General features: G+C 36.3%; 1 protein-coding gene across 7 annotated transcripts in view; it reads right to left on the bottom strand.

Annotated features, from left to right (window-relative positions):
* Positions 1 to 2661: 2661 nt before the first annotated feature.
* The window catches only part of LOC145692409 (E3 ubiquitin-protein ligase KCMF1-like), a 129972-nt gene continuing 116378 nt past the window's right edge, over positions 2662 to 16255 (bottom strand). For 5 of the 7 annotated variants that reach the window (XM_081767740.1, XM_081767723.1, XM_081767718.1 and 2 more), the window contains exons 7-8: positions 10288 to 10454; positions 2662 to 4453 (exon numbers count right to left, since the gene is read on the bottom strand). In XM_081767740.1, coding sequence (XP_081623866.1) covers positions 3757 to 4453; positions 10288 to 10454 — 864 coding nt within the window. In that variant the 3' untranslated portion in view covers positions 2662 to 3756. The remainder of the gene's footprint in view (positions 4454 to 10287; positions 10455 to 16255) is intronic. The other 2 variants (XM_081767737.1, XM_081767731.1) reach the window with 1 other exon arrangement.

Consider the following 16255-nt stretch of genomic DNA (forward strand, 5'->3'; position numbering starts at 1 on the left):
GTCGCTTTCATTCTCCCGAGATGATTGCCACAAAGGATACCTTACGAGAGATGTCTGCTAATGCCATTTTTCAAACATCTTTTCAACGGCTCTACGAACGTTGGTAAAAGTGCATCTACCAACGGTGATTATTTTCAGGGTCAGTGTGGATCTGTGTGGACGTTTATGGCAAGCACAGCAACCATGACATCTAGATTCTACTGGTTGCATATATTCTAGGCGTTAGTCCACAAATTTACTGACTATATATACTGCTAAATAAGGATTTTTTTTTTTTTTTTTGTTAAATTATCAACTTTTTCTTGTATATAGATCTTAGTGTGAAACTGTTACAGCTAAAAATCAGAAAGTGACATGTTTCGACATTATCGTATAGATTTAATTAATAAGGTTGTAATTTGCTTGCCTGTAAAAATGTATGTATCATATTGTCATTTTTGTACAGAAATATCGTTTCTAGTTTAAAGTGCAGACCTCTACAAAAATGACTTACGCAAGGTGAGGGTCTACTGGCACAAACGCATCACGAAGCACAAAACTACATAAAGAAAAACTAATGCCATCATTTTCTTAAAGGTATACACAGTGGTTTTCTCGAACTGATTGCATAAACGTTTTGATATCTCTTCGTACATCTTAAAATTCCTTTCGTAGTCAACCTAAATTGATTTTTTTTTTTCTCGATATTATGCACTATGAAATACGTTTATCTGCTCGTCTACCTGTAGACTTCTCTTTTGTTAATATTACATTTATAAACACTGTAGTACCTTGCTTTTGAATTTTTTATACTGTACCTTAGCTGCTGATATTTTATGAATGTAATATTGGTATAACATACTACTATGTACAGTTTATCACTTTAGAGAAAATTATAATTTTTTAACACTCGCCCAACGAAGATCGGGTCATTTTTTACCCATAAATGTTTTAACTTTTTTTCTATTTCTTCTTCCTTTTTCCGTTCATCGGCCTTGCTTCTTTTAACCTACACATGTAGTAACACTTCCATTAGCCTAGCATTCATTATTTGTTAATCACAAATAAACAATTCTTTGTCTGGGTCTTGAATGACCCAGTCTTCACTGTTTACGTGAAGGATATTTTATGTCCTGTCTGCCTCACACCGTCGAATTTATTGCCATTTCTCTCACTCTGCGTGATCATTTCTACTCTGCTCATTCCCTTAGCATGCTCCAACATGTCAGCAGTGTTGCCAGGTGGCAAAAAAAATCCCATAAAGCGGGAAATTCATAACAGTGGCGGGAATGCAGGATATTTTCTTCCAAATACGTATCAGGTAATTTTCAAAATATGTACCAATGGAAACGCATGGTAATATATAAGCATATCTGGGTGTGTTTGTGTGCGTTATAAATTTGAGGGAAACATTCCCTCATATTGGAAAATTTCATCTCTACGGACAGGAAATTTCCCTTCACGAAATTGTAACACTGTCTGTCAGAGAAAATATCAAACATTTTTGTCCGATTTCACTCGTGCAGACGAAGAATGTAAATAAACTGTGCGTGTGTGTTCTCTTTGCGGTAATAATGTTCGAGCAAAAGTTTTTAAAACTTCAGATGGATATTTTGTGAACTGACTAGACAGCAAGAAGAAAGTGCTGAAGCTATCATAGTCTGGCTGCCCCTCCCCAATTTTTACCTTCTAGATCCGCCAATGAAGACCAATATGCTCATCACTAATATCAAGCTTTAAATTAATTGGAAATCTAGTAATAATACTATGTTCTTAAAAAAACAATTAAAATATTGATGGGTAAGAAATGACCCTATGTTCGTCGGATCTGTTATTTTTAGTATCTTCACTGGGCGAATGTTAAAACAATATGAACTATCCATACATAGACCATTTATTATATTTCTGAACAACTGATACAAGTTATAAGAAGCCACGTGTTTACCATTTAAGTTGCTTCCAAAGTTAGTCTTCCATGAAAATTTTTCAAATAGTTACATCATATCATACGATAAACAGTACCACCCAAAATTCCATTTGTATGGGCATATATTGTATTGCTGATTATGAATAGTTTACGCACATGAACAGAAACTTTTAACTAGGATCCGAATCAGAGATTATGTGATCTAAAGCCTCTAATTTGTTACAAACGTATTAATATGTTTAAACAGACCTGTGTAAAGACTACTTACACGTCGTAATTAGATTTAAACTGGACGTGATAGAGCAGCTGAACTCTGGTTCTTTACCAGCACAGGAGCTAATTACTACCTTAAGGCCAAAGCTATACTGCCTTCATTCTTTATCCCTTAGTGTGATTAACAAATGAAATGTTAAGAAACACGAATTATTTCTTTTTCTTTACACGAGTATAATCTGATTGGTAATTATGAGCGTAACTATACAGCCAGCAAGAAAAGTTCAGATTCAGTTTGCCTAATGGAAACAAATTTGTTGATTCTATGTATAACTAAAAGCAAAACATCCTTAAGTTCGATAATATAATGGGCCAAAATTTTCTTAAGGTGCACTGAAATATGTTTTCATAAAAGAAAGAGAACTTATATTACTGACTGTTCAAGACAATGGAATCTGGTTCAAGTTACCACGAGCTATTCTAATATTCTTCCAGTTATCTCTAAAGAAATGGGCACAAATCAGTGAGTTAAAACATACATATTTGATATTACTGCTTTATTACTTGATGTTTCATGAAACAAAACAGGACAATTGTTAATTTACCTTGAATGTACAGTTCATTGTTTCACGACAATGTATGCAGAAACCAACAAAAATTAAAGCATTCTTTATAGGGATCATGAGATTATTATGTGGCAGAAAGTGTGCAATAATATACTGGTAATTATATAATAATTGTTTTTTTTTCTGCCAATTATGCATGAAACTGATAAATTTTGGACACAAGGTGCAAGACTAACAGATTCTAAGAAAGAAATACATTATCCCTTAGAACCATGATCAAATGGGCAGTAACATTTAGATGACTGAAATATATTTGCTTTTTGCTTATACTTCTTTTGCCCCTAAGGTAATGTAGTAGAAAGAAGGCTAACTTTCTATGTAAAATTGTCTAGGTTGTAGAGCACCCTGCAAAAAACCCCTTCACTTCAGTTTTGCTTTATTATACAAACAGAAAAAAATGCCGTCACAAAAAGGAAAGAAAACTCAGCATAACATGGCGTAACATTTCCCAATATAGCACACACTGGCTTCACAGTTCTTACCCAAATATCGCTCACCGACTTCAAGTATACACTCACAAATAACAAGCTATTTTACAAGAGGCCACAAAAGTTGGCAAGACTGCAAGAGCCTATAGAAGAATATATGTAACCACACTATTTTAAAGAACAGTTCAATATTATGTATATGTGTATTATGTATTTATATATTTATATATATATGTATATATCAATTATTACACAGAAAAAGGTTATTAGTTTTAAATACAGAACCTTCACTATTTCAATACACTCCTCTTGAATAAATCCACAATTAGATTTGAGTATTGTGGATGATATACATTATATATATTGTTATCCCACTATGTAATCTAGGAGGTTGCCATATTATCACAAATCATGTGTTGCAGAACAACGAACTTCACATTTTCTTCGACTCGGAAAGAACAACCAATTCTTGTCTTCTTCATGCGTCACGGTTCCACAGCCCCCAACAGTCTCACCAACTTTTGGAAGGTCTATACAGGGTTCGCAAATAAAAAACGGGGAATCTATGTCGACTAGCTTGTCGTTAGTGGGGCGGAGGTGGTTCCGTGGACTGATTTCTTCCTTCTACCGGGCGAACTGGCTTTCTGCGGGTCGTTCCTGGTGAGCCGGATCCAGAATCTCTACCCCCTGCTCCACCTCGAACACTACCCCGCCCCCCGAAACCAACGGCTGGAGGAGGCACCTCCCGTATTGTGCCGGTGCCTGTCAGCACTCTCATTGGCTGCTGCTGCTGTTGCTGTTGGGGAGACGTCAAGACGCCGGCGACGCCTCCGAGACCTCCGCGAATACCGCCACGAAGATCATGGTGAAACCCCGATGATGATGATGATGAGGTGGCTGATGCACCTGCTTGTCTCACCATTCCTACTGACGCTACATTACCACTGCTTAAAGACCCTCTGGAAGAGGCTCGTTTTGCTGGCACTACTTTTTGTGGTGCTGGCGGACATCCAGATATATTGGCAACGTTGGTTGATGGTGAGGCACGAGGTGAAGTGTTGGCACTACCATTTGCAGAACCAGCACTTGGACTAGCTCGCTCTGTTGTCTCTTTCTCTTTCTTTATTAATTCAGTACCAGAATCAGAGTCCAACCCTTCAAGTAAATTCTGGCCTTCCGCCAAAGTAGCTAGAACTAATTCCTGTACAAACAGACTGCGATCAGCTCTTTCCTGTTCGGCTGACTGCATTTCAGAGTCCGAAAGAGTGGTGTCCATGCACCTACAATGAAATAAGAAGGAATCGTCATTCCTAAGATATTGGCAGATAACTTTATTTCAATTTGTTCATTTATGTACACATAACAAAAAGACAGTCACTTAACAATCTCATGCAAACAATTGGCTACTGCTAAAAAAAATTCAAAACTAGCAACACATACTCTAAAACAAGCTTACTTTTAAGAAATTCATTCTTCAATATGCGATACGGAATTTTTAGTCTTGGTGGAATGAGACTAAGAGAAAACAAAAAAATCTCTGAAAAAACACTGACACGATCTTGTGTACCCAAACTGCCATAGCCAGGAACAGAATCAAGGTTCCGCTAGTATAGAGGTGAGCAAACTACTATTTCATGTTAAACACAATCTTTTCGAATGATATTCAACATTGGCACACTCAAGATAACCTGCATGAACCAAAGACGCGTTGACGAAATAAATGCTAACTTTCCAGAAAAGCGGAAATATAGACATATTAAATGTATCCTCTTATTTACAGCAAATCAATACATAAGAACAACCGGCTCCCACGAGCTCAGAGTCACTTACAATTTAGTCAAGTCTTCAAGTTAAAAATGCTTGGGAAACTCTCAGATTCTGCACATTTTCACTAAAGTGAAATCTGCCTTTAGCGGAATTAGTTACTGATCAATGTTATTAAAATGGCACGAATAATGAGAAAATAAATCGAGAATAACGATTGTCAGCAATATTATGAAAAATATGTCATGATTAGCATGAACAGTAAAAATTGTGAACCAGGTTTTATATTAGACGTATTATTAAAATGTTAATAATAATAATAATAATAATAATAATAATAATAATAATAATAATAATAATAATAATAATAATAGTAGTAGTAGTAGTAAGGAAGGTTCAAAATTTATCTACACTTCTAGACATAAGTAACTATGATAGCTGCGACTAGTTTGTCGCTTTCAGCGATGATTTCTCGATTATCTATTTTTCTGAGAAAACAAATTAAAATAGATAGGATCGGATACCATTTCAGATTTCCAAGGTTAAGGGAAAAAACCTTGAAAAAATTAATTTAAATAGAGGATTTACACAAAACTCAATTTTCAGCCCTTACAAACCGATAATAAGCTTGCTTCCGCTAGTTCTGAACTGGACCATGAAAATAGCCAACGCAAAAATGTTCATAGAAAAACATACAATGGAATCATTAAATACCATTCATAATAAATAAAGAAAGAAAAAACTTAAGAACACCGGTTGAACCCAACAAATCTGGAAATCCATGATCGAAACTATCGGAAGCGAATGTGTTGCTAACACGTAAGGTCGTTTCAAGTTTATGGTAACGAGTCTGTCATTCGTATTAGCTCAAAAAATATATCGTGACGACATTAGCGGTTGTGCAAGTATTGTCTGGTAGCTACCATCTTCATCTCAGTAGACACCATTGTAGCACGTTTATTCAAGAATATTCCATTCCTCTGGACAAACATTCGAAAGGCACTCGAGTGTGTCTGGCTATTAAAAACGCACGTTTCAACGACGGAAACAGACAAAAATCCATGGGAGATACATCAGGGGATTTCACAGGAATGTATGTAAACAGAACTGCATTAATTTTCATTTCATGTGCCATTCATTCCATATACGTTGACTTTGTCATATGGCTGGACATCTTGTTCTGATTAATGACACCGCCAGATGTGTTGCTGTCATATAGGAATAGATATAGGGGTGGATATCATATGGCGGTATAATGGCTGCAAGAAGTTCGTCTGGTAATTTAAGTTTACAATTGTATTGGTAACCAACAACCATAAAGCTGTATGAAAAATTCAGCACATTCACGTACCCAGTCAGAACGACCTCAGGAATTAGAGGGTCGGTGAAGATGGCCCTCGTTTTATGACATTCCAACAGATACACTCATGACTCGCCCGGAGTCACTACTAATTTCTATCTGTCCCATGCAAGATGGTGTTCTGCAGCTTTCGACTGTTCGTCTTCCACGCATAATTTGTGAGGAACGGAGCATATGAGCTGGAATGATGTTTCTTTACCAGATGCAAATTTATACAACTATGAGATTTCCGATCGCGGCAAAACGTTGTACTGCCCTTGCTATTGTTCTTTGTGGCGGTGGGTTTCACGTCACACCTAGGAACGAACTTTCTTGCAACTGGGGGTACACCCAAGCTTCCGATATCTTAAGAAGTCTAATATTGGAGGATTCCGAAACAGTGGGGTACCAGTTTTGTTGTGATTCAACACAGCCCAGATTTCTTTCTAGATGGAAACATTTTTGTCATACACTGTTTACTTTTTCGGCTATAACTATAACCAATGTCGTGAAAGGCACAGATCTCCCAAAAGACCATAATTTCCCGAATCATATGACCTCTCAAACACACACACATGCAACAGCCATCCTCCTTGCAAGTCAACACATAACACTTTCGAACTATCTGCAATATCTTGTCGGGGCTGTTCACGTGTACTGCTACCTAGCGATCACAGTTGTTATCGGAAATCTGAAACGGTCTTCTGTATTCTAAACGAGTCGTCATAAACAACTGTAAATAACCTAATTTTATTTATGTTTCCTTCATAATTATGTTATTTTCTTTATTATTAAAAAAATCCAATTACATTTGAGGGATTTAACTTGGCAAATTTACATTTAAAAAAACGCATCATTCAAGATTTTAGTAATACAGTAAAACATGTAATGCTAATCACCTATTGGACATTTGCTAAATGAGAAAAATGAAAATACATATTTGTGGTAATATTACTCTGTAACTGGACCAACTAGTTTTCTTTGAAACGAAACTTGGCCAACCTAGACAGTTTTAACTGTTAGATATAACAGTCAGAAGATGACATCATAATATACTGTCAACGAAGATTCTAATACTAAGTTAGACGATTACTGAAAATAATGAAATTTCAGATATGTGACTACACAAATATTGATTAGGAACTTAACTTGGGAAAGTTACTACAGGATATTTTTCAAAATAGATGATAGATATAAAATTCTCAACAAATATACGAATTTGTTGTTTCTTTTATTACTGATGCACAGTTTTGAAGAAAAAAAAAAAATGGCCAGCCATCTCTTTTTGAAAACTCCTATGGTCTAACCGATAGTTCAAATTAACTGAAACCAAAGTTCATTCTTTTTAGCCACTGAGATCTTTATTTAGGTCCAAAGTATTAGAATATCCCATTAGGAAATGTCATGGGTTTCTAAAGCAACGTGGATCGCCAAGATTTCTTTGAACAAGACTGCTTTAGCTCTTATAAAGTAACACTAAAATTTACCACAAATAAATATTTATATTATGATGATCATGGTACGAATATACTTGAATATAAGTTTTTCACTCTGAAGCACAACTGACAATACAGGGTGTCTACTAAAATTCCAAAATGATATTTCCTGACTTTTTTGTGACCTTTTCTTTACTAAACCATAAAATTTCGTTAACATTCAAAAACTAATAGCAGTACCTATATTCTTCAGCACTTATCTTTATCTTATCTCTACTTTCAAAGGCTGGTATCTTGGGAGTGATAAAAGGTTGGCATCTTCTACAGTTGAATAAACTGCTTAGATGCGTAGGTTTCGGCGATGCGATTTGCATCGTCACTGCTCAATGCTGTCAGCTGAAGGATAGTCTCAAGAGTGAATTTGAATGTGAATTAGGCCGAATTTTCATGCATGCGATAGGAGCGTGCTTTGCTTGCGATTTGGTAGCGTCTAAAGCCGACAATAGACATTTTTGGTGGTGAATTTTGACGTTTTATACAATAAAATTTTTCAGTCTGTATTTATATTCGCAGATTAATAATAATAATAATAATAATAATAATAATAATAATAAAAAGCCATAAAGCTAAATTTATTTACTTTCATGGCCGTTTTCTGATTTCGTGCCTCATGACCGATAGACACCCTGCAATAAAACCTCTATTTATGAACTGTACTTCTATTTTCCCATTCATTTCAAACAAAAAACAACCACACACAAACAAACAAACAAAACACACACATTATATATATATATATATATATATATATATATATATATATATATATATATATATATATATATATATATATATAGATAGATAGATAGATAGATAGATAGATAGAGAGAGAGAGAGAGAGAGAGAGAGAGAGAGAGTATATATGAACTGTCCAGACAATACGGAACACCTTCAGGAATACATCAATTTACTTGTAATTGTGTCTCCTGAAAGCAATCATTTTGTATTTCCTAGCTTTCGGATAACTCCTACAGCCTTGTTCACGGAGAATGAAAGCAGGAAGAAAAACAAAGTCATCGGGAAAGTTAAAAAGGTAGAGGGGTACAAAGAACACTGTATCTTCGCTGATAGTCACATATCCAATCAAGGCAAGGTGTTCTTCGCGCTGCTTTACACCGGTGAGTCCGTTCCTCTTTACTTTTGCCGATCGTTTTAATGTTTTCATCCTCCGTGAACAAGGCTCTAAAGAAGAGCCGAAAGCTAGAAAGCACACATTATATTCAGGAATCATAATTACAAGATGATGATTCTGTAAAATTTACAAATTTAGCCTAAAAGGTTGTAAACATGGTTATGACTAATACTATTGGCCTTACCGTATGAGGAGCAGAGTATTTAAACTAAATATAACGTTAAGTTCTCATATTGCTTTATACACACACGTATATAATTATATAATAAAATTAACAGAATTGCCTTCTAGTGTGTATTGTTTACTTTTCCGGAACAATTTCAATTTAACTGATTGCTGGAAACTTCATCAGCGGTTTAGTTTATGGTTTTAGAGGAAAACTAACTGCTTCATTTCATTCTTCCCTACCTTGATTTTCTTCTTGACTTCGGATTTTATGTTGAATATATAATAATACCTAAAGAATTCTTACGTTATCTTGTGCTGTAAACTATCATGTTAGTTTTTTAGCTGTAGCTATCATATCAATGTTGGCTATTCACAATTCTGCCTAGATACTTTTGATGTATGGCGAATTCTCTATTTTGAATCTTGCAGTGAATTTATATATTTTGTCAAACAGTTTATAATGCAATTCACTTGTTCGTCCAGAGTTGTTCTATCTTGGTTTAATTCAGATTCCTTAGTCCTAATAAAATATGGTTTCTAAATGGATCCTTTATAATTTGAGAAAAGGCCCTATGTATGTTAGCTATCTTTTTTATGGTGTGATTAGTTTCCATAAACTTTTAAGATAATCTTGACAATGACACTGTTGTTTCATTATCTTTAGAATCTTTCATGTTTATGTTTTCCTCCAGAACTATGAGTAGCTGATGATGATTTCAGATATGTTGGACGAAAAGTGATAATTAAAGGAAATATGCCATAAAATATATACTGAATTGGTATGATTTATGTCAGTATATATATATATATATATATATATATATATATATATATATATATATATATATATATATATATATATATATATATATAATTATTATTATTATGTTATGTTAAATGTTAAACGGAGACTTGAAATAAATATCTGCTTAATACACTAATTTAAGCAGGAGACATTCATATATATTTGTGGTGTAAGTGTGTTGCGGAAGTTACACTAGAAAGTTGTTCCATTACTTTTCGTATATAATTAAATATAACGTTAATATTGACCTATTAACATTTTTAATATAAACTTTACTATTATTTAAAAAAAAATACTAACCAAGAAAACTCACTAAAAAGCGATTAAGCACATGAGAAGCAACTAGAGTAAATCAAAAAACACCAAAGGATCAGTTATTATTTTGTAAGGAAAGAAAATGAAATACCTACCTCGAAAGTAAAAACTGCGTATTATTTTGTGTAGACTGACTTCCATTTGAATCTAAGGGAACCGAAGCATGCGTAGAGGTATTATTTGCAGTAACACCAGTTGAATTACCGGATGTGGCATTCTGTGCCTGACGCCGAGGCAAACGTTCCAACTGTTGACGTGCAGCCTGTAAAATGTTACAACTTATTCTCCTTTTAAATAAAGAACAGGTTTCAACAATAAATGTATGATTATTCTGCGATCATTCAACCGATTTCTTGTTTATACACATTTACATCCTACTAGTACTGACAAATTACATGCTACAATTTCATTACCGTAATGTCATTTGTAACGAACTAAAAACAAGAGAAATTGTAACAGCGACGAGCTACATATTTTATCATTAAAAAGAAAACTTGAATTAATATATGTTGGACTAACTGGAAATGGATTATGAGCACATATAGAACTCCCGAAGCTTTACATATCACGTGTTTATTTCAAGAGTGACGTAACTCAAAAGTCGCCCTTATTGACTTATGAGCAGAAAAAGAAAGTTAATCTTGATGTCTATCTCTGGTAAAACTTTTACAGATGTGCTTCCAAAACTGGACGCTAGAGAGCAATTTCTGTCGTTCTTGCGTCCTTGTGTTTTCATTGCGTTTGGAAACTTTCAAACACTTCTCCTGAAAAGTTAGGAAATTTTGAGTTGTGTCACTCTTGAAATAAACAGGCGATATATACATTGTATGCAGTAACATAACTCATATTAGTACTATAATGACAATTTGTTTTCGCTATAGAAATCTTGAAAGATGTCTCAATTTTAATGAAATTATACCTAGTTATATCATAAATACTGTCATAAAGTTTGGAGTGGAGCTGTAGGCATCCGAAGCGGCAGTGCTGCCATCTGTATATAAAGCGGAAGATGCATGCAGTGTGTGTGTGTGACTGTTCATGACATACGTTGACATTGTACTGAGTTCTGATGTAGTGGAGCGATTACGAAAATCGTGTTGAGCCTTTTTATTTGATCTGTGCCCCTTCTGGCGCTGCAGTCCATGTGTGCTTCCCCGTACCTCCCTCAAAAGAGAAGGGAAAAGTTGTTGCGGCAGAGATCTTTCAATTGTTAGATGCGGAAGCGTTGCCAAAATGAATTATTTCACGGACTTCGCTGTCCTCTATCTTGTTAGCCATTCTCAGTAGCGTACGATCTTCACTCGTCAAAACCAAACGATTGAATGACAAATTAGCAACACAGCTGAGCATTCACTTCTTTTCCGTAAGCAAAGGGAGAATTTCCTCCGTCAGAGGGTGGCGGGGGTGGGGCCGAAGTATAGTTCGCATACTTTCCGAGGGCATAGATAAGATAGATAGGCTCTAGAAATAATTGCACTACACAAGGTCGGGAAGACAGCAGGTGAAATTTTCAACCTCCTGAAACCCCTACAAGTCAGAAAGAGATTCGTGTATCGCGCCATACAGCGATACACCGAGACTGGAACGGCAGCTGACCGGGCAAGGAGTTGCAGACTACGAACGGTACGAATTCCGCAGGTCCAGAAAGCAGTCGCAGCAAGAATTCGAAGAAATACTATTCGAACACAAAGTGTGATGGCTGCTGAGATGAACATCAGCAGAATTCCATGTCTCGTGTGCTCAGGAGTGATCTACATCTACGGGCGTATAAGAGGCGAACTGGTTACTTTCTGACCCAAACATTAATGTCGCAGAGGGTCCTAAAATCAAAGAGACTGTTACGGCATTACGCCAATAATGTGCAGAGAACGATTCTGTTCACTGACGAAAAGGTGTTCACAATTGAGCAGGCCTACCACGCCCAAAATGACCGTGTGTATGCCACGTCATCTACTGCAGCTGCTGAGGCAGCTCCAAGGTTCATAGGGCACATAATCCTGCCTCAGCGATGGTTTGGAGGGGAGTGAGCTACTCAGGCACAACCCAGCTGCATTTTTGCGAACAAAGTGTTAAAACATCTGCCAAGGTGTACCAGGATACAGTGCTAACACCTATAGTGAAACCACTGTCTGCTGTCATGTTCCCTGGAGAAAGGTGGACCTTCCAGGATCCCGTTCCAGGCCACAAAGAGAAAACAACCGAGGAGTAGCTGGCACGGAACGTCCCCGACTTCATTTCTACCGCTGATTGGCCTTGAGTTGAGTTGAGTTGATTTTAGTTTAGCGTCCCTTTCAGCAGCGAGGCTATATGAGACGTGGACCTACTGATTAACGTGGAATCCGAACCCATGAGCTCCCGTCGGGAATCGAACCCGGGTCTTCCACGCCAAAGGCGCATACGCTAGCCGCTTAGCCACGAGGGAGCCCCTGGTTGCCCTTCTAGCAGCCCGGACCTTAACCCGTTGTACTGCAAACTTTGGGCAGTCCTTCAGGCAAAGGTCTGCCATAAACGGCATCCATCTGTCGACAGTCTGAAACAATTCTTGACCCAAGCAGTGAACAACTTTTCCATGGACGTGGTGCCATTGACCAGTGGCTGGACAGACTTCGTGCCTGCATCAAGACCAAGGGGGGACATTTCGAAAAATGATTCGTGCGTCAGGTGTACAACATATCAATGTAAAACACGACCAAAATAAATTGCCTTGGTGTTAATACTCTCTGTGTTATTCACATTCAAACTTGTGACAGCATTTATTACATAACTAGATAATTAACATTTTAAATGATTAAGTAAAACACAAAATTATGAGATACAACAAAAATTCACTTCGAACAAAATCAGAAAATCAGGTATTAAAAAGAGGTTCACTTGTAAAGAACTGCAACATAAAATAACCTTATTATAATAAGCGAAATATTGTTCCAGTATGTATTTATATCATTTCAATTAGGAGTTACAATAGAGAAACGGCTCTTGTCATGGGTTCTTAAGAAAATGATGATTTTGCGTTTAAATTTACCAAAACTTAAAAACTAAAGAGTGAATCCTATTGAAAATAATCCACTACAAATCCCACAAACTATATTCAGTTTCTTGTTAGAAAATTAAGCATTAATATGTAGGTAACATATTTAAAATTATTTGCATGTTTCGCACAGCTTCCACATTAGTATGCCAACGTCTGTGTGTCCTCTGAAAATGTTTCATCTTATTACTGTTCATTTTTGTAAGTTATCTCGATTTTATGCACTGTGAAAGAAAGAAAAATAATAATGCTAATGTGCAGTTAAGAAGTATGACGGTGTTTTAATAAATTACTAGCAGGGGTATGATGATAATTTGTTTTGCGAGAAATTATTTTAGAAAAATGAAGGAACATTATTTCTATAATGAAGAGTAATCTAGCTTCACTGTTCAATTCATGCAAGCGAATGATATTTGTAACCTCTGAAAGGAAGGAAGAGAAAACAACAAAATTAGTCTTTATAATCTACAGTTGAAAACAAACAAGTTCTTTTTTTTTTTTTTTTTTTTTTTTTTTTAATAAATTTAATGGATTAACAGATTAGAACATTTTAACGTTTAATTTCTGGTTTCCTACGCGCCAGTGCTGAATCCCTCAGGTCAATATTTGGGTATCAACGAAGGTAGACAAATAATGTATCTTTGCATTAAAAATCATAAATTTATTGTAGCATCCAATATAAACAATTATATTTTATGATTCTGATATACTCATGTTCAATAAGTTCTTTGTTAATCTTCACCCTGTAGTGGAGAGCTAAAATACTTATTTTTAAGATCGCACGAATTTACAGCAGTAATTATATACAGCTTTTCATTTCGCGAAGTTCCACATAGTAACAGCGTAGAACTGAAATTCACACAAAATTCGAAAGGGGTAATTTCTTCTATCTCGGTAACAGCACTTAATTCTGCAACAGCATACACCATTTTAGAATGAGAAAGGACAGAAGAAATATATTAACATTCCGCTCATTGTTGCAAATTTCAAGGTAATTACACAAAGTACTGAAGATAACAAATACATAAATAAAATGTCCGAATTCCAAACGTAACTTCTGAAAAAATACAAAAATCAACACAAATATACCTGAATGACTCCCGTATGTTCTGTCTGTATTATGAAACACACATTCTATTTGGTTTAGGGAGTACGTGACAACTTGCACTGTAAGAAAATTTCAACTGGAAATGAAGGTAGCGGGGCGTCATGATGGTAAGAATTAGTTCAAACTGTTTTATTGAATAGACGATTATTTCAAATTTAAAGTAGCAAATTATTAACACATTTAAACAAGCTTGTTTCCTTTTTAATTAGCATATATATAATGTACGTATTTAGTATATAAAAGTATTTTAGTTCAACTGCAGATATTTACAGCATTGTTGAATTCAAAAAACACTGAATAATTCAAGTCAGATTAGGTAAAATTTCGCCTTTTCTACAATGTAGCACGAATATTACTGTCATAAAACAGCGATAAATACTAAGGCAATTACGAAATATTATGCTGTATGGTAGAATCCACTAAAAATGAGCACAGTGTATGCATTTTATTGTAAATTCTAAATGTAATAAATAGTGCACACATTAATATACCGGTACATACAGACGGTGATCAGAAAAATGGAAACATCTGAACGAAATTGCAACTTACCAGATTAATATGGTGTCGGGCCACCTTTCGCCTTCAGAGCAGCCTTGATGCGACGTGGGATGGAGGCATAGAGGTCGTGAATGGTAGCAAGTGCAATTTTACACCATTCCTCGTGCAGGGCATCGGCCAGTTCTGTGAGAGAGGATGGAGGTGGAAATCGTCGCCGGAGTCGTGTTTCCAAGACGGACCACAGATGTTCAATTATGTTGAGATCTGGGGATTGGGAGGGCCAGGGGAGGTGTTGAATTTCATCCCGATGTTCCTCAAACCACGCTGCAACAACGCCAGCTGTGTGAATGGGTGCATTATCATCCTGGAAGATGGCGTCATTGTCCGGGAATAACATCCGGACCATAGGATGCAAGTGGTCTCCGAAAATTGCGACATAATCGTTGGCAGTGATTCGTCCGCTAAGTGTGACCACAGAACCCAATGAAAACGATGATATGGCGGCCCACAGCATCACTGAGCCGCCGCCATGTTTCACAGTTGGGCGGAGACACTTCAGATCATAAGCTTCTTTGGGCGTTCTCCACATATAAATACGGCCCGTGGTTGGAAATAGGGTGAAGGATGACTTATCCGACCATATCACACGTTTCCAGTCCTCAACGGTCCAAGTTGCATGGTTGCGGCACCATTTGCGGCGTGCGAAAGCGTTATGGTCCCTGATGTGCGGTTTGGCCCGTGCAACACGACCCCGTAAGTTCATGCCATGTAATTCGCGGCTGACTGTGATTATCGAAACAGGGTAGGGGAGGAGCTGATTGAGTTCCTCCGTCACTTGCTCCGCAGTGGCACGACGGTTCTGTGAGACAATGCGCTTTAACAGGGTGTCTACTGGAATACCAGAAAGTAAATTCATGACTTTTTCATGACCTTTTTGTTCAAATTTTCATGACCATGGCGATAAAAATTTACCATTAGTAATAATAAACCACTACCATCAGTGGTGCATCGGTTAAGGTGAAGATCACATTATGTTCTTATTTGTCTAATGTACGTAATGTCGATTAGCTGACAACTAATTTTAAAATGCAAGAGCAATTTAAAAGGCAGTAAACAAATTTTTAATTGCGGTTCAAGTATGGGTTTAAGGCTTACCAGGTTCTATAGATTTTAAAAAATCTTGTGAACAGTCAAACGAATAATATTATTTGCGTAAGTCTAAAGGCCCAAAAATACACAATTTACATTTCTTAGAAGTAAAGAAATAGCAGATCAGAAAGTTGGACAGTAAAAAGTTGTTACTAAATTACAGAGACTAGAAGATGAAATGGGGAGCAGCTAGGAAGACAGTAAAGTACCAGTTAGCCAGTACTAACTGGTGGGGGAAATTCTCACAATTACTGACCTGATACAACTGTTTCAGTACATG

Source organism: Thermobia domestica, chromosome 1 (genome assembly GCF_964235325.1).
Source record: "Thermobia domestica chromosome 1, izTheDome1.hap1.1, whole genome shotgun sequence".
In the NCBI taxonomy this organism is placed as follows: domain Eukaryota; kingdom Metazoa; phylum Arthropoda; class Insecta; order Zygentoma; family Lepismatidae; genus Thermobia; species Thermobia domestica.